We start from the raw sequence: 22,708 nt of genomic DNA, 5'->3' as shown, positions 1-22,708 counted from the left end.
TAAAGACAGACCTGAGTGTAGACGCAGAACCAGCCAGGGTGCGGGTGGGCTGACACCGGAAGCAGGTAGCACTGACTCTGGAGTCGTCCATCGATGGGAGGGAATGCCTGCTTGTCCTTGACCACGGCAGGCTGGGAACCACCTCCTGACCTGCACATCCACAGTATGTACATAACTGGACATGACAGGGAGCGTATTCATCGTTTTTGGGGACACGAGCCAACACGTAAGGGGCGGGGTAACCCAAACTCGCCAATTTGCTACGCTCCTTTCCATCCCAGCAGCATGCAAACTGCCTGATGAGTGACAACAGTCTCGGACGGGATGGGAGCTCAAACACAACCCCAGCCCCCGTGCTCAGGAAGTGGGTCTCAGGGCTGCCACTCTTGGTGTCTCCCTGGGGGGCTCCTCAGCAGCCTCCTGTGACCACTGACTCCCGCTGTGGTGAGGGGGCTGAGGGCCACTGTGGGGTAACAGAGCACCACCAGGATGGAACCGGCCAGGGGCCAGTCTCTGCAACCTGCAGAAGGAAGTGGCTGAGCCCCTGACTCCATTTGCCCCCAGACTCTCCTCCCGAGGATTCCAAGATGGAGAGCAGCTGCTGGAGGCATCGGAGTGATAAAGCCTGCAGTCACAGTGGGAGCGAGCAGGTCACTGACATGGGAGGGAGAGCAGGGCACGGGCACACCCTCAGGAGGACCACCTGCACTGTGGGCGCACTCACTGTGCCACAGCTGCTTCCCGGCCCACAGATACCTGTGACAGATACGTAGTGTTTCTCAGGGAAAAAAAACGTGATCAGATCTTTAAAATATCTCAAAGGCATCCTAATTTGGTACTTAAAAGGAATTCCTTTCCGTATTTACTTTCTAAACATCCCAACCACAGACTGAATATTCTACACCCCACCAGGGAAGGCTGGGTGCAGTGTGCATAACGGGTTCCCTGTACAGCTTTTTTTGTAACTTCCTATGAATCTATAATTATTCCAAAATAAGCTAAAAAAGTGACATGGGTTTGAATCGAAAGCGCAGAATCTAAAAACCACTTCTATTTCCCGTCATCTGAGCACAGGAGGAGAGGAGAGAACGTGTCCAGTGCTGCAGAATGACAGCAGCACGCAGGAGCATGGTAGAGTGAGAACAGTTTTTTCCCTGTAGAAATGCACTTATGAAAAAAAGTCTTAGATTTTATGAAAAAATAGTCTTAGATCCTTAGTACTACAGGAGGGCATCAACAGAGACCCCATCTGCACACTAGCATCACTGCTGCGGTGCCGCGTGCGGCTCTTCTTATGAGCACACCCTGATACTGTCAGGGCTCCACAGGACAGACGGGCAACAGCGGCTTATCACACACAAAGGCGGAAGCCCAGGAAGCAAGGACCAGGGGGAAAATGTCATATGGAAGACAAAATGATGTAAATTAGAAAAGGATGGCGACAAGTGTCTGACCTTGATTCATGCTTCATACTTATTAAATCATCAAATCATTTAAGAACGTGTTTCCCTACCATCTTCTCCCTCTCAGCACTTGGCACCTCCAGTGCCTGGACTGCTCAGGACAAAAGCCTTGGAGTCACCATGCCTCCTGGGTAACAGCCATGCTCATCCTACATATGGTTCTTTCAAAGCATATCCAGGACTGGACTGGTTACCGGCCCTCCTGCCTACCACCCCCAACCCCAGGGCTGTCATGGCAACTATGAGATGCCACACCCCCACCCCAGGACTGTCATGCAACCATGAGATGCCACATCCCCACCCCAGGACTGTTGTCACAACTACGAGTTGCCACACCCCACCCCAGGACTGTCGTAGCAACCACAAAATGCCACCCCCCACACCAGGACTGTCATGGCAACCACGAGATGCCATACCCCACCCCAGGCTGTCGTGGCAACTATGAGATGCCACACCCCCACCTCAGGACTGTCATGTCGACCACGAGATGCAACACCCCACTCCAGGCTGTGGTGGCAACCACTAGATGCCACACCCCCACCCCAGGACTGTTGTCACAACTACAAGTTGCCACACCCCACCCCAGGACTGTCATAGCAACCACAAGATGCCACACCCCCACCCCAGGCTGTCGTGGCAACTATGAGATGCCACACCCCCACCCCAGGACTGTCGTGGCAACTATGAGATGCCACACCCCCACTCCAGGACTGTCATGCAACCATGAGATGCCACACTCCCACCCCAGGACTATCATGCAACTATGAGATGCCACACCCCCACCACAGGACTGTCAGGGCAACTACGAGATGCCACATCCCCAACCCAGGATTGTCGTAGCAACCATGAGATGCCACACCCCACCTCAGGACTGTCATGGTAACCACGAGATGCCACACCCCACCCCAGGACTGTCATGGCACCATGAGATGCACACCCCACCCCAGGACTGTCGTGGTAACCATGACATGCCACACCCCCACCCCAGGACTGTCATGGCACCATGAGATGCACACCCCACCCCAGGACTGTCGTGGCAACCACGAGATGCCATGCTGCAGCCTTGCTCCTATAGTAGATTCTCCCCACAGCAGCTCTGCTTTACTTTGTAAGACTTGTCACCTGGTACGTTTATGTCTGTTGTCTCTAAGAGGGTACCTGAGTAGGTTGATGGAACACAGAATTAAAATGTAAGTTCATCTTGGTCCAAAAATCTTTACATTCCACGCACATTTTTTTTTTCACAATACACATTTACATAAAATTTTGAAGACCTCTCATACACTGGATTTCACATTTGTTTTGCACCAAAATATACTTATCATTCAATTCTGTTTTCTAAGGATACTTTCAAGTGTGCTCACGCTCTGTGGAGAGCACAGCCCCAGGGGTACTTATGCCCACTGCCCAGCTCTTCCACGGAAATGCAAGCCCTCTGAGCGTGAACTCAGCCTTACTTCCTGCTGTGTGTTCAGCACCTAGGACAGCGCCTGGCATCACACAGGTGGCGAAGGAGCAGCTGCCCCAGGAAGGAAGGGGCATCACACAGGTGGCAAAGGAGCAGCTGCCCCAGGAAGGAAGGGGAGAGAGAAGTGGATAAACTCTGGCGTGGCTGCATGGAAACAGGCACATTCATGCAAGCTGAATTGTGCAGGAAACTGGACATTTTTGAAAGGCAATCATAACACACACAGATCCAGAAATAATCTGTAACTTTTCTAAGAATTATTGATACTACAAATAATGAATATTTAATTTTTAACAGTGACAACTAGATTTATGTAATACTTTACAGTTTACACTTTTAGATTCTTACATTACAATCTCACACTATAGATAAAACATAAATGAAAGATGGATGAATAATTTCAGTACAAAATTATAAACATAGCAGAAAATCAAGGGTAACATTTATGAAACTTTGAGGAGGGAAAGTTTTTCAAAACAATATATGAAACCAAGAAGCTGCTAAGAACAAAATGAAAATTTTACCACCTAAAAATGAAAAATATAGTAAAATGGTACCAAAATAATTTGTGTTAAACTGCAAATGTGAATTGTTTTTAAAATACAAATGACAAACTAGAATAAGTTTAGAACACACAACATACAAAAGTTCCTGAACATCAATAAAACTTTCATAAAAATTTTAAATAGGCTACAACTATGTATATAAAAGAACACACAGAAGAAATGTCAATGTTAAATAAACATAAAAAGATGGTTCACCTTACTCAAAATGCAAGACATTAAATCACAAACGGTGAGGTATTTCACATCCATCAAACTGCAAACAGTAAAGAGTAACAAAGATGTGGAAAGAGAAACATCCTCACGGGCTCAGGACTGTCAATTGTGAAGGGCAATTCCATAGGATATATTAAAACCACAAATTCTGGGCATGTGTTATGAAATGACTACATGTGCACGAAGATTTATGTTCAAGAATGTCTGATGGATGGATGGATGAAGAAAATGTGGTAAAGGGTAGGAGTCTCCTGCAGTAATTATGATGCCCGTGGGCATACCCACATCCCATGTGCCTGGGTTCCAGTCTCGGCTCTGCTCCTGACTCCTGCTTCTTGCTAATGCGTACCCGGGAGGTAGCAGGTGATGGCCCAGGTGGTCAAGACTCTGCCACTCTCATCTGGGGGACTGGTTTGAGTTCCTGGCCCCAGGCATTTGGGGAGTGAACAAGACACTGGGATCTCTGTCTACTGGTCTCTCCAAATAAGTAAACATACACAGAGATAGCCAAGAGAGTGTCATTTGTTTAAATGTGATACCAGTACAGAATGGAATAAGGTTCAGCTGTAACAAGGGGAATGAGATCCTGTCACTTGCAGCAACATGGATGGGCGTGGAGGACATGCTATTAAGTGAGCAAGTTGGCCATGAAAAGACAAACACCACATGTTCTCACTCAGATGTGGCGCCTCAAAGAGTGGGTTTCACAGAAGTGCAGAGCAGAATCTTGGTTCCCAGGGGCTGGGTAGGGTGGGAGAGAGGAAGGGTCAGGGAGAGACGGGTTAGCAGGCACAGGGTGCAGCTGGGGGAGAGGATTAACTCCTAATGCTCTACACAGCACAACAGGGTAACTATGCATGATGGCAATCATTGCTTTCTTTTTTTAAAGATTTATTTTATTTCCTGAAAGACAGTCACAGAGAGAGGTAGAGCCAGAGAGAGAGAGGTCCTCCATCCACTGGTTCACTCCCCAGATGACAGCAATGGCCAGAGCTGAGCTGATCCAGAGCTTCCTCCGGGTCTCCCAGGTGGGTGCAGGGGCCCAAGGACTTGTTTTTCCATCTTCCACTGCTTTTCCAGGCCATAGCAGAGAGCTGGATTGGGAGTGGAGCAGCCAGGACTAGAACTGGTGCCCATATGGGATGCCAGCATTGCAGGCTGGGGCTTTAACTCACTGCACAATAACGCTGCCCCTACGATCATCAATTTAAAAAGAGCAGTAGAGAGATTCTGAATATCCCCAGGACTGACGACTGCTGAGTGTCCAGGCTGAAGGATACGCCCATCACCCTCACCTGCTCAGGACTCATGGTATACAGGTTCTGAAATACAAACTTGTACCCCATCACCAGGTGCAATCACTGTGTGTCAATTAAAACGTTTTTAAAGAATGTTCGACGATAAACTGTTTGAAATAGCAAGAACAAAAACGACTCAAATCTCTAACAGAAGTCACTAACGCATCCAGGCGTGTCTATCTGATGGAAGAGCCTGCAGTTTGTAAACCAACAGGAAGACCAACAACAGACCAGAGGAAAAGGTGACCAACGTGGAGTATAGATGTTACTAATTTTCAAAAGACTAGTAAGATTTCACTGTTAAAATGATAGCAACAAAGTAATGGGTACATACTTAGATAGGTAAGTAATCTGGGGAATTTGCATCGCGCTGCTAACAATGGGTGTCTTTACGAGAAAACACTGTGTCACATGGTCATTTTCTACTTTCCTCATGTCATGAGGCACAGATTCTGTGCAACAAGTTCTACCGGCTTCAGCGTTCAGCAGAAAAAAAAACGAGGGAGGAAACATCTTGTGTTACACAACATCCCTCCCCCACCCTTTTCAACACAGAGCAAGCAGGGCTCAGAGCATCAAAGATGCTGTCCAAGGTAGGAACCAGACAGCCAATCCCCTAACTCCAAATCCTTTCTTCCCTGCATAAAATCAAGGTGCACTATCAGTCAGGCACTTGCTGAGCCCCCTCCGTGTGCCAGGAATGCAGGACTTTCTGAACAAGTGGAAAGAAAGAAAAGATTGTGGCCTGCACCACAATGGCCAAGCCTGGAAACAAGGCGGCAGGCCAGTACCAACCCCCCCCCCCCCCCAGGCTGCATGACCGCCCTGTGCAAGGCTACACGCACAGTGTCCTACTCTAATCCTCGCAGCAATCCTACAAGCAGCCCATTTGATAAAGACTCCGTGGCTCGCCCAGTATGACACCAGTCAGTCTGCCTCTAAAACCCCGTTCACTCCATGACTTGGCAGGCTGGCCCACGGAGCCCCACTTAGGCCACGCCCCACCAAAGCACAGCCTCAGGCAGCCACACAGAACCACAGCTCAGCTACTTCTCCTCCCTGTACCTTGGTTCCTTGGCTACAAGATCCCATAACATGCAGTGCAGCCACACTGCCCAGCCCGAGGGCTTGACCAGGATGGACCCCACGTACATCTGCAATGAGCCTGGGAGGAAGTGGCTGTGGTTGTGGCACTTTCCAGAGGGGCCCCTGGCAGCAGAAAGGTGCCGATGCCCAGAAGATGCTCACAAGGCGGTGAGGAGCCAGCACTTGGTGGGCACTCAAGGACAACTCCACAGACACACACGCAGAGGGCCACCTGGGCAACACAAAGTAATGAGAGGTGCTACCATCTTGCTCAAGGTGACCCTAAGATGAACTGGCAGTCAATTCTTTTGTGAAAATACGAGGTTGTTCTTGGGTGCCTGCTGTACAGGTAAGGGCCAGGTAGGGTAAGCAGGGGATGTGAGCGCCACACTGGTCAGCCACCTCTCCTCCTGGCACCCCCAGGAAACTGCACGCCTCGCAGACAAGGGGTAGCCTCATCCTTCTCCACTTAACTACACAGAGGCCTCTTGCTGCACCTCCCACATCATCAGTGCAAGCTCAGTTGCTCTTTATTTAAAGCTCCTGCCACGCAACACTGTTCCCTGCCTGATTGTAATATTATGTGACAATTCAACAGAGTATTAACTGCCACGTTTACACCAGACACCAGGCGAGGTGCTGCCAAAACAAGTGAGTCACGTCTGCCTTCAGAGAGCCAGCAGGGAGGCGGGACACCCCGAGGAGGCTGCTGGGGATGCCCTGACAGGACAGACTCCGCCCTCCATCCCCAGAACTCAGCACACCTGTGCACACACCGGAGCCAAGTGGCTGCCACCAGTTCTCAAAGATCCACCATGGGCCAGGTAGTATATGAGACTCCGCATAGTTTTGGGTTTTTTATTTAAAATATTTATTTATTTATTTGAAAGGCAGAGTAACAAAGAGGCAGGGGCAGAGAAAGAGAGAGAGAAAGAAGTCTTCCATCCACTGGTTAACTCCCCAAATGGCAGCAACAGCTGGAGCCGGGCTAATCCAAAGCCAAGAGCCCTGATCTTCTTCCAGGTCTCCCACGTACAGGGGCCCAAGCACTTGGGTCATCTTCCACTGCTTTCCCAGGCCACAGCAGAGAGCTGGATCGGAAGTGGAGCAGCCGGGACTAACTGGCACCCATTTGGGATGCCGGTACTGCATGTGGCGGCTTTACCCGCTACACCACAGCGCCAGCCCCGTGCAGTTTTTAACACCACGGTCTTGGGACCCCACAGGATCTGTGGTCCTTTGGTTTCTAAAGGAAGGGAAACTGGTGCTTCTGGAAACACGGATGACCTGCTCAAGACCACAGTGCACACAGGCAGCAGAAGGAAAACCAGGCCCGTTTTGGTCTGAACCCCGGCGTTCATCAGAACCGTAAATTCGTGTTAAGTTGGAAATCAACTTAATAAACAAATACAGCAACTTGAAAGGGGTCCCCCATGAGCGCCCGCTGCCGTGGAGGAGGGGAGATTTCTGCCAATAAGTAAGGGGAGCAGCTGCAGTGTCTCAACGTGATTTTTTTTTTTTTTTGACAGGCAGAGTTAGTGAGAGAGAGACAGAGAGAGAGTTATAGACAGTGAGAGAGAGACAGAGAGAAAGGTCTTCCTTCCATTGGTTCACTCCCCTAAGTGTCGCTATGGCTGGTGCTGCGCTGATCCGAAGCCAGGAGCCGGGTGCTTCCTCCCGGTCTCCCATGAGGGTGCAGGGACCCAAGCACTTGGGCCATCCTCCACTGCCCTCCCGGGCCACAGCAGAGAGCTGGACTGGAAGAAGAGCAACTGGGACTAGTACCTAGCACCCCAACCAGGACTAGAACCCAGGTGCCGGCACCACAGGCAGAGAATTAGCCAAGTGAGCCATGGCGCTGGCCAGTGATGTGACTTCTATTCATAAGGTGGTAACCACTGCACCCGCCCCCTCCTCCGGGCTCAGGGGAGAAGGGTCTAGGATTAGATCACTGATTGAAATAGGCTGGAGAGAAACTGCCCCTGGCGAGGGGAAGGCAGCTCAACGTTCAGACAGGGACGGCCCAGCCTAATCCACTTCAATCCGGCCCCTAACAAGGTTACAGCAGCTCTGTGCAAAAGCAGACCTCAGAGGAAACCGATTTTCTAAATAGAAGCCAACGGAGACCTGCGTGGGCCCTGCAGGGAGAGTGGTTCAAACAGAATTGAAGAGAATTCCACCTCACAGCTAGACTGTGCTTTAGTGTTCGGGGGAAAAAGCTGCCCCTCTCTGGTTTAACATGACTCTCCCCTCCCTGGGCCCCAGGAGGAGCGGTCAAGTTTCAGCCATCGTTTGGCAGGGCCAGAGAACCCCAGCCCCTGGGCCAGACCTGCCTCTTACAAAGGCTGGGGGTGGAGGCGCAGCGCCCAGAGGGAGTATGGCCACGATCTCCAGTCCAGCTACCACGAAGCCACGAGTCAGTCTCCACACGCTGACCTGCACCACACGTGAGCTATTTCACCTCTCCACGTAGTTACAACGACTTCAAAGGGGTCCGCGCAGCTTCCATGGACCGTGGAACACAACGCATCCAGGACGCCCCTGGAACACGGAAGGCTCAGAATAAACTGGATACTCTGCCTTCGGACTTCCAGAAGACTGTCTTTGTAAACATTCCCAACAAATAAATAACTGCAGAAATCGTCAATATTCACGAGAGCAGGTACACCGACCTAAAATCCATACAAACATGCATTTTGGTTTCACAAAAGAATGTGTAATTCTGTGCACCCCCATAGTAAAGTGATCTCCGATGTCTACTGGCCCCTGTTTACACAAAACTGGCCGTAGTCTGCACACATCTGGTTCTTCACACTGCATTAACCTTCAGGCTGAGCTGGCGACAAACCAGCCCTGTCACCAGCGAGCTCTCTGGGCCTCACTCCTAATGCAAACGTGTGGAAATGGGCCGTCTCTGGGGGCGTGTCCAGCTCTAACACTGCTCGATGCGAAAAGAAAGATCTTCACCTCTGAGCAAAATGGAAAACTAAGAAAATCACAGCACCCCAGTCACACGACTTCGGTGAACCACACTCACCCAGGGCCCAGAGCAGGCTGATTCTGCTGCATCACCAGCCATGCAGGTCACAAAGGAAGACAGGACTTCCACCTACTCCAGACTTGGACAGGGCTCACCAGCCGTGCAGTTCACACTGGTCACAAAGGAAGACAGGACTTCCACCTGCTCCAGACTTGGACAAGGCTCACCAGCCATGCAGTTCACACTGGTCACAAAGGAAGACAGGACTTCCACCTGCTCCAGACTTGGACAAGGCTCACCAGCCGTGCAGTTCACACTGGTCACAAAGGAAGACAGGACTTCCACCTGCTCCAGACTTGGACAAGGCTCACCAGCCGTGCAGTTCACACTGGTCACAAAGGAAGACAGGACTTCCACCTGCTCCAGACTTGGACAAGGCTCACCAGCCGTGCAGTTCACACTGGTCACAAAGGAAGACAGGACTTCCACCTGCTCCAGACTTGGACAAGGCTCACCAGCCATGCAGTTCACACTGGTCACAAAGGAAGACAGGACTTCCACCTACTCCAGACTTGGACAGGGCTCAAAATCTAATGAGAGAGTCAAAAATGCAATGCCATTCACCCACCCCCTATCCCTCCCATCAGCAGGGTTGCAAAATCCTGTTAGTTCTGCAAGGATGAATACGAAGGCACTTCAAGAAGTTCGTGGAAAACAGAATTAAAGGGTAACTTCACGGGGCACATTAGGGGTTAAGATAGCCACCTCCCACATCACAACACCTGGTTCAATACCTGGCTCCAGCTGCTGACTCCAGCTTCCTACCAAAGCAGAACCTGACAGGCAGCCAGGGTGGCTCAATTCACTGGATTCCTGCCACCCACAAGAGAGATCAGGATAACGTTCCCAGCTCCTGGCTCCAGCAAGAGCCCCAGCCCTGCCTCCTCTGGGCATTTGCTGAGGGAGCAAACAAGTGATGGGAACTGTATATCTGTTCCTCTCTTGCTCTCCATCTCTTAAATAAATTATGTGTATGTACATATATATAAATAAAAACTAATTTGGGTACAAAATATTTTTAAATCCATATATGAGAGGTCTTCAAAAAGTTCATGAAAATGCGTATTATGAAAACACTATGTGTGGATGTCAACATTTCATATGTGTGTTAACGTTAGGCACAAGATCCCTGTTGCATAAAAAGCAGTGCACACATCCGGTCCCAGCGTGTAACTTGCTGGTTCCTGAGCTCCAGCTCTTCATTCTCATGAGACGGACCTCGTCGACTTTTTACTTTACTGTTAGTGGTTTCTGAGCCCACCTAAGGAACCTTTGCCACGGAGCCATGAGGACGTCGTGCTGTGCTGTCTTTGAGCAGGCTTACACACAGTTTGAGGGGTACTATTGGGCCCAGAACGCGTCACACGTGAGTTTGAGGGGAGACAGTGCTATGTTCGGGTGAACGTTCACTGCTTTCCTGGTTTTCAGAGACACGTTCAGCTGCTCCAGCATCATTTGTTAAGCAGCCTTTTCTTTCCCCACGGAACTGTTCTTGTATTTACTGAAATACTATTTTCTACAATATTCTCTTTTTATCCTTTTAAAATCTACAGAATCCACTGTGATGCTTTTTTCAATGTTCAGCATTGGTAACCAATCTTTTCTCAGTTTTTTCCTGTTCATCCTAGGTACAATTTATTAACTTTATCATAGATTTTCAAAACCTCCACAGTTAATTTCACCAATTTTATATATTCTTTTTACAAACTGTTTCACTGATTCCTGCTCTTTAGTTTTCCTTCTGTTTATGCTGGCTACATTGCTCTTTATCTGATGCAGAAACTTGACCACTGATTTCAGGCCATTCTGTGTTTCTAAAACAAGCATTTACTATTCTATAAGTGTCAATTAGATCACACGAGTTAATACGTTGTCCAAATTGTCTACATTTTATGGACCTTTTTGTCTACTTCTTCTACCAAACACCGAGACAAATGTTGAAATAACCGACAATAATGATGGAGTTATCTAAGTCTCCCTTCAGTACGTCAGTTTTACTTTGGAATTATTTTTAAAAATACATTTGTACTTAGGGCTGTCATCTACCGCGGCGACGTAATCCTTCGATCATGGCACATTCTCCTGTCTCCACCTCCAGCCCCCCAGTGTCTGCCTGCTTAGTATTAGCACACCATGCCCACACTCTCCACGTTGGTGTTTGTGTGATACGCCTTGTCTCTCATTGTTTTCTTTAGCTCTCTACATACTAACGCCCACTCCTTGTGAGAAGCCCAGTGGACATTTTCCCTTCCCGCACAAGGCGACAACCTCCACTCACACACGCAGAGCTTAGTCAGTTTATGTTTGGCAGCATCCTTGACACGGCAGGTTCAAGTCTCCCACACTGCTGTCGCTTTCCTGTTGGACTAGTGTCCTCTGTTCTTTTCTCCTTCTTTCGTGAAATGACTTCCCCCTTTTTTATGGATTAAATATTATTTAAAATTCCATTCTATATCTTCTGGCTTATTCCCCATAGCTCAAGTAGTTGCTTTTCATGTGCTAACTTAAACAATATTGTATGTGTTTTTGGCTTTTCATATGCTAACTTAAACAATATTGTAACACTTCACACATAACACAAGAACTTCTCTTTCCCCACCACCCATTTTCATCACATATTTTACTCGTACACATGCTAGACACTTTCATAATATGTTATGATTTTTTTCTTTAAACGGGCAACAGTCATTTAAATGAGGACTGTGTTCCACCCACCTCTCACTCCAGAGAGTGACTCACATAACACCTGAAATGTGCACCTGTTGGTTTGCAGAACAAATCGAAGTATTTCCAACTCAAGCTGGTGCGTCTTTACTGAAAGTACATACAATGCGGCGAGCATCTGGTCAGGTTAGGATGTCTGTTGTCCCACACTGCAGTGCCCGGGTTTCAATACTGTCTCCTCACTCCAGCTCCCTGCTGACATGTGCCCTGGGGAGCAACAGCTGATGGGTCCCTGCTACCCATATGGGAACCCAGGACTGAGTTTGCCAGCTCCTGGCTTCATCCTGGCCCTGGCCCAGTCATTGCAGCCACTTAGGGCACTCTCTCTCTCTCCATTTCTCTCTCTTTGATGATTAAAAAAAAAGTATGAGGAACGTACAGGGGAACCCACACAAAGAACCCAGTCTGCCTAGTCATGCTCAGGAGAACTGCACAGAAATGGCAACACAGCTCACCCAGGGCAAGGTTCCACGAAACAACAGTTACCTGGACGCACCGCAGGGGCCATGGCTTGTGATGTGGCCAAAGGAGCTGAAGGGGAGTCTCGGTCACATCTGCACACACAGGCCTTGGCCGTGGCACGTAGGCCTTGGCCACCTCCCGTGAGAGCTGTGAGGGCACGCACCCCCGACAGGACCCACGGTGGAGCACTTGCATTTCAGGGATGACAAAGACGGGCCCGGCGGGCAGAGAGCAGGCCACAGGATCTGGTGTTCCACTAGATTTAGGGAACGGGGGAAAGGAGGAGAAATCAACTCTCAACCCCAAGGCAGGGAAGGGAAACGCCTGGGCCCCAAGACGAGGGCGGGAGGTGCGCAGGCCGAGGGTCAGGATCCCAGCAGCACTCACACTAACGCGCTCGGCAGTGCTCTTCTCACCTTAAACTGTCACCCAGAACGGCAGAGCTGTGATGCAGAAGCCAGATATCGGTAAGAAAAGGGGAGAAAGGCCTTAGTGACAACCTGTGCCACTCCCAGAAATTACTAACGGGGGCAGCGGCAGTAGGAGATGCAGGAATGACAGAGACTCCTGGGTTTACAATGGAGCCAACCTAACACACAGGCGGGGCCTGGAGACTCCAGTGCCGGCTGGCAGCGGGCCTGGCCACCTCCTCCCCGGGGGCAGGTACCGTAATGCTTCACACAAATTCAAAACCGAGGCAGGTCTTGGCAGAAAGACCATTACTCTGAGGACTGAAGAAGTGATAAATGACGAGAGGTGATGCTGAAAGGTCTAGCGGAACCATTAATCCTTGCCGAGGCCATTCTCCACCGGCTGGGAAGAGTGATCGTCTCTCCTGGATGCCAAAACCACACCGGGCATTTGGGGCTGTAGCGCTTTGGCGGCATTTTTAGCTCAGAATCCATACGGGCCTCAACACAGAGCCATTTACACCGTGGGACACAGGGTTCTCTCTCTCCCCCGACCCTGCCCACCCATGTTCCAGGACACCGCCTTGTCCTCACCACCACCTTAACCATATTGAGGAAGAAGTCACACCCAGCCCTGCTGTGCACAGCCGGAGTCTGGAAGAACTCAATGGTGACCAGCGCCTGCTTCCCAGACACCTGGCTCCTGGGACACCTGCCACAGTCTCCAGGGGCTCCTGGACCCCATTCCTCCTGCCATACCCAGGTCAAAGTTTAAGAAGAGAAACTGTCACTACCCCATCTCAGAGGATGGCACTCCTTGCCTCCCCGCCCACTTCTCTGTCTGAGGAGGACGAATGTTCAGTTCCTTGCTCCCTGAGGGAGGACCAGGCCTGGGACAGTAAACCCGAGAGTGCTGTGTGCAAAACGTTCCCCGGTACGAGGCCCGAGGCTCCAGAGGGCCAGGAGCTGCAGGAGACGCAGTGGACTCAGCCCCAAGACCAAAGCTCTCATCTCAGGAGGAGCCAGGCAGGCGGTCCTGTGCAGACAGGAGGGGAGCCGGCCGCAGTGAGGACTGGGCTCGGGCAGGGGCAGGAAAGGCTTCCGCACGAGGGGAGCCCAGGCAAGGGGCTCCCTGCAGGATGCCTGCTTCTCTAAGGACAGCCCTACGTCCTATGTCCCAGAGAGGCTGGGCCAGCTGCAACAGGCCGGCCCCGGAGAGGGGCGCGGGCTCAGACTGCAGGACGTGGCTCTCTCCTTTACCTGGTGGCTGGGAGAGTGCTGACACGGGTGAAGAACACGGATGGCTCCACCTGCACGTGCAGCCCCAGGGCGAGGTTCCTGTAGTACCCTTCCACGTGGCCTGGGCCGCCGGAGTACTTGAAATTCAGGATGGCTTCCAGGGTCTGGAAGGACATAGAAAGGCAGAAAGCAGTTAGTCCTCCCCAGGAGGCAGACCCCACAGGACGGGTCCCATGATAAATTCAACCACAGCTGCTGTCCTGAGCACCTGGCTGCTCCGGATCCGGGGGCAGGCCCGGCACCATCTTCCCCGAGCCACCCCCAAGTCAGCCCAGACGCACAGGTGCACGGAGTCCCAAGTTTTCCCGTGCAGTGGGACAGGGCATTTCAGAGAGAAAAGATGGACTTCACCTCCACCTAGGTCTAGTGGGGACAGGGCGGGGAGCTCCCACCAAGCAGAGGATGGGGACAACGAGAGCCCCACCTGGCCCTGCCACCAGTCCAGCAGGCACCCAGAGTCGCCAGGAGAGAGGAAGTCAAGGTGTGGAGAGCCCGTCCCAAGCCGCTGCTGAGAGCTGGGGGCGAGGAATCTACTATCTCAGGCCCCGACTGCCTCCTGGCTTCATGACTGACCCTGTAGCCCAGAGCAACTCGAGAGGAGCTTGGAGGCCTGTGGGGAAGCTGAGGTCACCACAGCGACAAGAAATCCCACCAGGCTCCACTCCTGACTACAAGGACTCCTCCTGCCACCGAAACACCCAAGGATGGTGCCGGCAGGCCCAGGCCCACCGGCCAGATCCGAACCTCAGCCTGTTCTACTCAGCCAGAGAGCACAGAAGAGCTCTGACGTTTCAGAATGGTCACAAACAGAACAAAGCCTCAAGCGTTGATGATCCAGCCCTGCCCAAAAAAGACTTGCGGATCAGACAGAAGAAAGGACAGGAGGAAACCCTCACGACCACGGGCCAGGCCTTGGTTTCACACATACAGCAGCCAAGCACAGCGACAAGCAGCAGTGTCAGGGAACGAGGAGGAGGGAGGGCTCCAGGCAGGCGGAGCAGCGGCAGCCACGGCTGCGGGCACCGGTCCGGTAAAGTCTGACAAAGCACTGCCCACACCAGCAACCCGCTGCTCACTCATGACCTCAGTGGCAACATGTTCCAGAAAAGCCCAGTGCATGAGCTCGGAGCCAGAGGCCAGAGTCGGCCCCACCCACTCGGGCCTCCAGCCACATGCAAGGGTGCAGACGGAAGCGCGTGCACGCACCTGGCGAGAGCAACACGCAGCCACGCTCGCTGCCTTCCTTCCTGAGTGCCCGCCGCCACTTTTTCTCCTTCAGTCTCCCCAGCAAGACCCATTTAGCCTGCAGTTATCGCTTGTTTGTCTGTTCCTTCTTCTCTCCAGTGGGGAGGCGGCCACAGGTAGGTGGCTGCTCCCAGAGGCACCAGTCTGCATATGCACGTGTCACAGACAGGGCACAGCACTGAGGACAGAGGTCTCCTGGGGGAGGCAGCGGGGCAGGCGCACCACTGGTCCGTTCTGGTTTGCTCTTTGGGCTCTGGGATCCCAGGCACAGCGTCCTGCCATCTCAGCCGCGGCTTCCCAGCTGCCCCTTGGGACAACAATGGAGAGCCACCTCACTAGGCTTTGCTGATGACGTGAGGCGGAAGTGCGGTAGCAGAACAGGCAAACCTCTCTCTGTGTCTGTGTGTGTACCTGTCTCTCTCCCTCCATCCCTCCCTCTCCCTCTCTCTCTCACACACACAGGCTTACCCCGACACCCTGGGGCAACAGGGAGGCCAGCTCACTTCCCTTCTGGCTTATCCATGTTCTCATGGCGGCAAAACGCACACAGTGCAAGTGCTCAGGTGTGCAGTTCTCCGGCACGCAAACCCCCACTTCAGCGGCCCTCTGCTTCCCCAGCTGACCCTCTGAGCGCATCAGACAACAATCCCGAGCCCCTGGCACTGCCTCCACTTGCCGTCTCTCTGGGGTGGACTCCTCGGGGAGCCTCGTGTAAGTGGAACATGCCACACTTGCACTGCGGGGTCTGGCCTGTCTCACGGAGCATCCTGAAGGTTCGCCCACGTGGCAGCTTGCGTTCCACTCCCCCATTTCTTGGGCACGAATGAGCATCGCTCATCAGCCCAGGCTCGCTGGAGCTGCCTGCCTCTGGCTCCCAGGAATGACAGCTACTTGGTGTACACACTGAGACCCTGCTATGCACCGGGACGTGGTCTCCTGGCTCTTACACTTAGTCCACTTGTTTTTTCACGGAATTGCCACACTGTTTTCCCTGCTAGTTGCCCCGTGATGCAACCCCACAGCAGTGCCCAAGGCTTCCAGCTTCCCACACCCTTGACTCCCCTGGCTACGTTCTCCTTTGTGGCGAGAGCCATCCAAACGGTGTGAAGCGGCAGCTCGGTGTGCTCGCGCCTGCACTGCAGTTCCCTGCCGACCCAGGGCGCTAAGCCTGGCTCACCTGCTCACTGGCCGCTTCTGTGTCCTCTTTGGAGAAATGTCCGTGTGAGCCCTCCAGTCCCATCTGAAAACTCCCTGTCTCAGCTCACCTGCCGCCACCCTCAAGGCATCTCCAGGCCTGCGCATGGACAGGGCTCCCTCGGGGTCTGGGTTCCCAGAGCATTCCTGTCTCCCCTCCTCTGACAGCCCACACAGACCCTGCCTTCTCACTTCCCAAGTGTCCAAGGAAACAGAGGTTCACTTTATTAATATTCACAGACCACACTCTGGCCTCCTCAAATCCAAAATCGTGTCCCCCTCTCCTTGGCCCCAAGCACTGGCCCCACATCTCCCAAGCATTGCTGGCGGCTCCTGGGCGTTCCTTCCCCCCTGGGAGTCAGCCCTTGTGGGCAGCAGAGGCGACAGCCGCCCAGTCTCAGTGCTGACAGCCGGGCACCCGTGCCATCCGCTCTCCCCTGTGGCTTTGCAAGCTTCCTGGGAAGCCGCTGGGAGCCACAGTCTGTGCTTAGGGCAAGACGAAGACATGGCTTCTGACCTCCGAAAGCTCAGTCAACACTCAGTGACTAAAGAGACGTAAAAATCACCCCACGCACAGACAGGCACAGCCACGCCACCTGACCCGACATACAAAAGCACTTTCCTCAAGCTGCAGGCGTCGTGGCCGAGGTAAAAACCAGGCTCTCAGTAAAGATGGTGAAAAGCCAAAAATCTAAGACCTGTGCACTAACAGCCCGTGGCACGCTGGCTTCTCTGGTGTTGCTGTTCAGCTGTGAGCCGAGATGTCACCTGCAGAGGACCTGGCAGGAGAAGTCACTGAGGAAATGAGCAAAGCCCCAAGACAGAAAACTGTCCGGCAGCGTACACAAAGGAGAGACACTGTGCGTGTGTCGTGAATGGCTGCTTCTTGACTCTCCAGACAGCCTAGGAAGGATCTAATTCCGGGGGGAATACCTGTCCAACTTATGAAGATCAGGTACAGAAAGGGTCCATGAAACCGAGCATTACCACCGTTCCTCCTAATGATTAAAAAAGAGATCCTCCTCGGCCTGGTGAATGAGGACATTTTAATACAACCACACAGCGGGCTGCTAGGCCAGAAGACGCAGGCTGCCCACGTTGTGTCCCAGAGCAGCAGGAAGCAGGGCAGCGCTCTCCTGGGAAGACTGGGTCCTTACTCCAAGAAAGACACTGACAGAATCCGCAGTAAGCAAGCGTCGTTTAAAACAAATGCTGAAGTGAGAGGTCTGTGGATGCTCACCTTCTAACAGGGCCTCTAGTTGTCATGTGCACGGAAGCCTGGTGCTGCCTTTGTTAACAAGGCTCAGAGTGGTCAGGTGACCAGCCTGGCCACGGAAGCAGCACAGCCAGAGTGTGCGTGCCAAGCCCCATGGCTGCACAGCCCACGCTCCCGTCATCCTGAGACCAGCCCTCACTCATCGTCGTTCACTCGCTGGCCCACATAGGTGTCCACCACACGCCAGGCACATGGAACACAGCTGAGAGGAAGCGGACACGGGGCCACCATTGTGGTGCCTAAGAGGATCAGCCCAAGAGACCTCCAAGAGAAATGGGGACGTGTGACATCACAGACAGGCGGGGACATGTGACATCACAAAAACGTCAGGATGCAGGCGGGGACGTGTGACATCATAGATAAGTGATCAGGACGCAGCAGGGTGCAGCAAGATAGAGGACAGTGATATGTGGGCAGGAGCTGGACAGGAAGGAACAACAAACAGGCAAGGAGGACAGGAGTAGGCACTTATTAAATGGCAAATGGACAGAGAGAAACCAATTAAGCTAAAGCCTTCTTTAAGGATATCAACAAATGTAACAGTCTTCTAAATTAGTCTGATAAAGGAAAAAAGAAGAAACAAATTGTCAACATCAGGAAAGAAAGTGTTAGTATAGATCCTACAAACATTAAAAGGACAATGAAGAAGCAGGGCAAACAATGTGGCAGCCGCAGACTCAACAGCTTGGCTGAAGCCGGCACAGTGCGGAGGGGAACGCAGGACAAACAGGAAGCCTGCCGACCTCACCGTGCACGGCTGGGATTCTACACTGGGAACATCCCCCTCCGGGAGACCCCTGGCTCTGACAATTTCCCAGCTGAATTCTAGCACACAGTTGTGTTAGGGAGAGTTGAACTTTAGAGACATGTCCAGGAAGGATAAAACTTCCCCACTCTTTTCATACCAACATTACCCAAAAAATCAAAATCAGACAGCTTACAAAAAATAGTCAAGAGGTCTATATTCCTTATGAATTCACAAAATACCTGAAAATCAAATCCAGGAATACATGAAATGGACAATACATGAAGGCTGAGTGAGCTTTGTCTCAACAATTCAAGGTTAGTTTAACCTTCAAAATTCAGCCTATTTTAATCCATGTCTTAACAGGAAAAAAAAAAAAAAGGAAAGTCATGTGATCAACGGCTTCAGGAAAAGCCAAAGACAAAATTCAAAATCCATTTGTGATTTTTTTTTAAAGGAACACCTTTAGTCTATGCAATCATACTGTACAGTAAACTTCAGGGGGCCGGCGCTGTGGCACAGTGGGTAAAGCTGCCGCTTGCAGTGCCGGCACCCCATATGGGTGCCAGTTCGAGTCCCAGATATTCTACTTCCGATCCAGCTCTCTGCTATGGCCTGGGAAAGCAACAGAAGATGGCCCACGTCCTCGGGCCCCTGAGCTCGTGTGGGAGATCCAGAGGAGGCTCCTCATTCCTGGCTTCAGATTGGCCCAGCTCGGCCAGTGCAGCCATTTGGGGAGTGGACCAGTGAAGGAAGACCTCTATCTCTGTCTCTACCTCTATGTAACTCTGTCTTTCAAATAATAAGTAAATCTTTTAAAAATATATAGTAAACTTCAGCGGAATGTCTCGCAAGGAAGCAGCTTCTGCCCTCCTGTCAGCATTGTACCTGACATCCTAGCAAGTTCAATGAGTCAAGACAAGAAAGGCATTTATGTTGCAAAGGAAGAGGTAAAACTGTCTTTGCTGGCAGACAAGACTGTCACATACAAAAAGAATTAAAAACCCTAAGAAATCTACTGGAACTCTCATAAACTGCTGATGTTACTGTAAATGATAGAATAGTTTTTTAAACATTTACTTATTTGAAAACCAGAGTTACAGAGAGAGGGAAAGACAGAGACAGAGCTCTTTAATCCACTGGCTCACTCCGCAAAATGGCCACAACGGCCAGGAGGAAGCCAGGAGCCAGGAACTTCTTCTGGTCTCCCATGTGGGTGCAGGAGCCCAATCACTTGGGCCATCTTCTACGGCTTTCCCCGGCCATAGCAGAGAGCTGGATAGAAGAGGAGCAGCCGGGACTCGAACCAGTGCCCATGTGGGATGCTGATGACACAGGTGGCAGCTTAACCCACTATTCCACAATGCTAACCCCAATACAATAGCTTTGAAAAACAGCAAGGAAATTCCTCAGAAACTTAAACCTAAGATTAACATACTGCCCAGCAATGCAACTCCTACCAAGAAAAACAAAAGCACGTATCCACATACATACAGACATGTATGCAAATGGCCACTGAAATTTTATTCACAATCAAACCAATAATCTGAATGCCCAACCAAAGGTGGGTGACAAGACAAACTGTAGTAGCAACAAGATGGGACCAATCACTGCCTGCAAAATGGCACATAAGAATCCCAGAAACGTGACACCTGAAGGAAGCCAGGTACATACAGGTATACCCACAGAGGCCTGTGTATGAGACACCAGGAAAGCCCACCTTCAGGGGCCAGGAGACCAGAGAGTGCCTGGGGCTGGGACAACAGAGGACTGGCCACAAAGGGCCAGGGACACCTAGGGGAGGTGATGGACATGGTCTGCATCTGCAAGCATAGTGGTGACAGGGCACGCACTTGTCACAGCTTACACAGCTGGGCAGCACATGTGGCCACCTTCACAGAATGCAGAACCCTGACCATCCACAGGCAGAACTACAGGTTATCACACGAGACGTGGGCAAGTGGGACCGGCTATGGTCACGGAGGAAATGAAGTCCTAGGAGAGCTTCAGGTGCACGCTTGGGACCCCAGGTTCTGCAGCGGCAACTGCAGGAGTGAGGTCAGGATGAACCAGTGTTAAAGCTTGACCTTGGAAAAGTCACCCTGCTTGTCTGGTTCTCCACACCCTCACCTTACAGTCTGACTGTCCTGCCAGATACTATCTGAGGTTCTGATACCAACCGTCACGGTTCACTCATCAAATGTTCCAGGATTTCTCATAAAAGGAAGGCTATTGGCGGGCGCCGTGGCTTAACAGGCTAATCCTCCGCCTTGCGGCGCTGGCACATCGGGTTCTAGTCCTGGTCGGGGTGCTGGATTCTATCCCAGTTGCCCCTCTTCCAGGCCAGCTCTCTGCTATGGCCCGGGAAGGCAGTGGAGGATAGCCCAAGTGCTTGGGCCCTACACCCCATGGGAGACCAGGAGAAGCACCTGGCTCCCGGCTTCAGATCAGCACGATGCGTCGGCCGCAGCGGCCATTGGAGGGTGAACCAGCGGCAAAAAGGAAGACCTTTCTCTCTGTCTCTCTCTCTCACTATCCACTCTAAAAATAAAAAATAAAAAAAAAGGAAGGCTATTGCCAGAAAGAAAGATTTAGAAAAAAAATCACCCTCATTTGTGTGTTAACCAGTATACTGGTACAGAAAGCAGATTTCCATCACTTATCGACCCCAGCTGCTCCCTGCGCCCCGGTCTGCGGTCTGATGTAGAATTAATAGCTGTACAATGGTCCACTTAGAAACTCCACCTCTCAGGACCGTGGCTCAGGCCCATTCCCTGGGGGACCCCAACGGTTTTCTGAGGTCCACGAAACTCACAAAGCAAAGTCCCACCACCGCCTTCCCGGTAACCGGCACTTTCCACCAAAGCCTCTCCCCAGGGTTGACTGCACCTTAACGATGCCAGACCATTGCAGATTAAGGGGGCGTCCACGGTGCAGCAGGCAGCAGAGTGGGCGGCGACAGCCACCCACACAGCACTCACTGCAAGAAGACAGGACACGGAGAACGTGTCACTCCCTAAGAGATGCTGCAGGAAACGGTTTTACTCCACTCTGGTGCCCAGCACGCTTCAATCCACACACTTTTCTCCACAGGAAAGGTGCTCACGTGGCTGGGCCTAAAGGCCAGAAAGTGGTGTGCATGGCCGACTCCCACGCCTGTCCAAAGTCCTCGCCATTCTCCCCGCCCATCTCAAGCAGAAAGCCACTTTCATTACGTTCGTTCCAATCCACCCGCCAGGTGTCTGTTTAGGCTGACACAAGAAGACACAGATCACCAACGTCCGCCCAACCCTGGCACTCTACTCCAAAGCAGCCCGGGGCACCCACTTGTGTCTGGCCCAGCGCTTGTGAATTTGGACTTGCTACATCCTGGAGACTAATCAGTGCGGAGAGTGCCTTCTCTGTGGAACATTGTTTGCAGATCACTGGTGGACACTGTGGTACTCTACTGTGTGGATGTGCTGCAGCTTAGTTAAAGTCTCCTAGACACTTGCTTTTTATTTCACTACTATGAACAATGTCACAATAAGCAATGATATATGCTAGTCATATTTTTCCCCATTTCTGAAACTCTGCCTCTCTAATAAATAAATCTTTAAAAAAAAAAAGTAAACATACATCTAATATTAACTGATCTCACCAAAGCATCTTCATGGCAAAGCGTTTCTTGGGCTCAAAGCAGAGTTTGATAGCACTTCTTCTCTCAGAACCTTGCAAACAGACTGTGTTGGCCAACTCCTGGCTTTCTGACAGCCTGACAGACAACAAAAAAGCCCAATGTAGTTTTATTTTACCTTTTTCTCATTATCAAGAGACTTGAATGCCTGTTCCCATGTTCAGGCCATCTGCCTGTCTTTTTGGGAATTACATGTGCATGTCATCTGCCTCTTCTTGCTGACCTATCAATCTCTTTTCAGAGAGGAGAGGAGCTTACATACGCATTAGAGAGATTACGCCACTACAAATTCATGTCTCCAGATAAAGACAAGCTTGCTACTTCCTCATTTCTAGTATCTATGCTATGTAAAAGTTCTCTCTCTTTTTTAATTTATTTTTTATTGTTTTTGGCTGACTGCACTGACTAGGGCTAGGAAATCAATGGCTGAGGACAAAGATTCCAAAAATAAACCCACATTGATAAAGCTAATTGGTTTTTGACCAAAGGCTAAGGCAATTCAGTGATCGAATTAGCCTTTCCAGCAGACGGAGAGGGAATGAC

General features: G+C 51.2%; 1 protein-coding gene across 2 annotated transcripts in view; it reads right to left on the bottom strand.

Moving 5' to 3' along the window:
* TRAPPC9 (trafficking protein particle complex subunit 9) overlaps positions 1–22,708 on the bottom strand; it is a 579,880-nt gene that overhangs the window by 221,148 nt on the left and 336,024 nt on the right. For both annotated transcript variants that reach the window (XM_062187950.1, XM_062187949.1), the window contains one exon: positions 13,991–14,133. In XM_062187950.1, the coding sequence (XP_062043934.1) occupies positions 13,991–14,133 (143 nt within the window). The remainder of the gene's footprint in view (positions 1–13,990; positions 14,134–22,708) is intronic.

The sequence above is a fragment of the Lepus europaeus genome, chromosome 4 (assembly GCF_033115175.1).
Source record: "Lepus europaeus isolate LE1 chromosome 4, mLepTim1.pri, whole genome shotgun sequence".
NCBI classification, from domain to species: domain Eukaryota; kingdom Metazoa; phylum Chordata; class Mammalia; order Lagomorpha; family Leporidae; genus Lepus; species Lepus europaeus.
The sequence above is the reverse complement of the archived record's forward strand: the minus strand, read 5'-3'. Positions and strand labels throughout refer to the sequence as shown.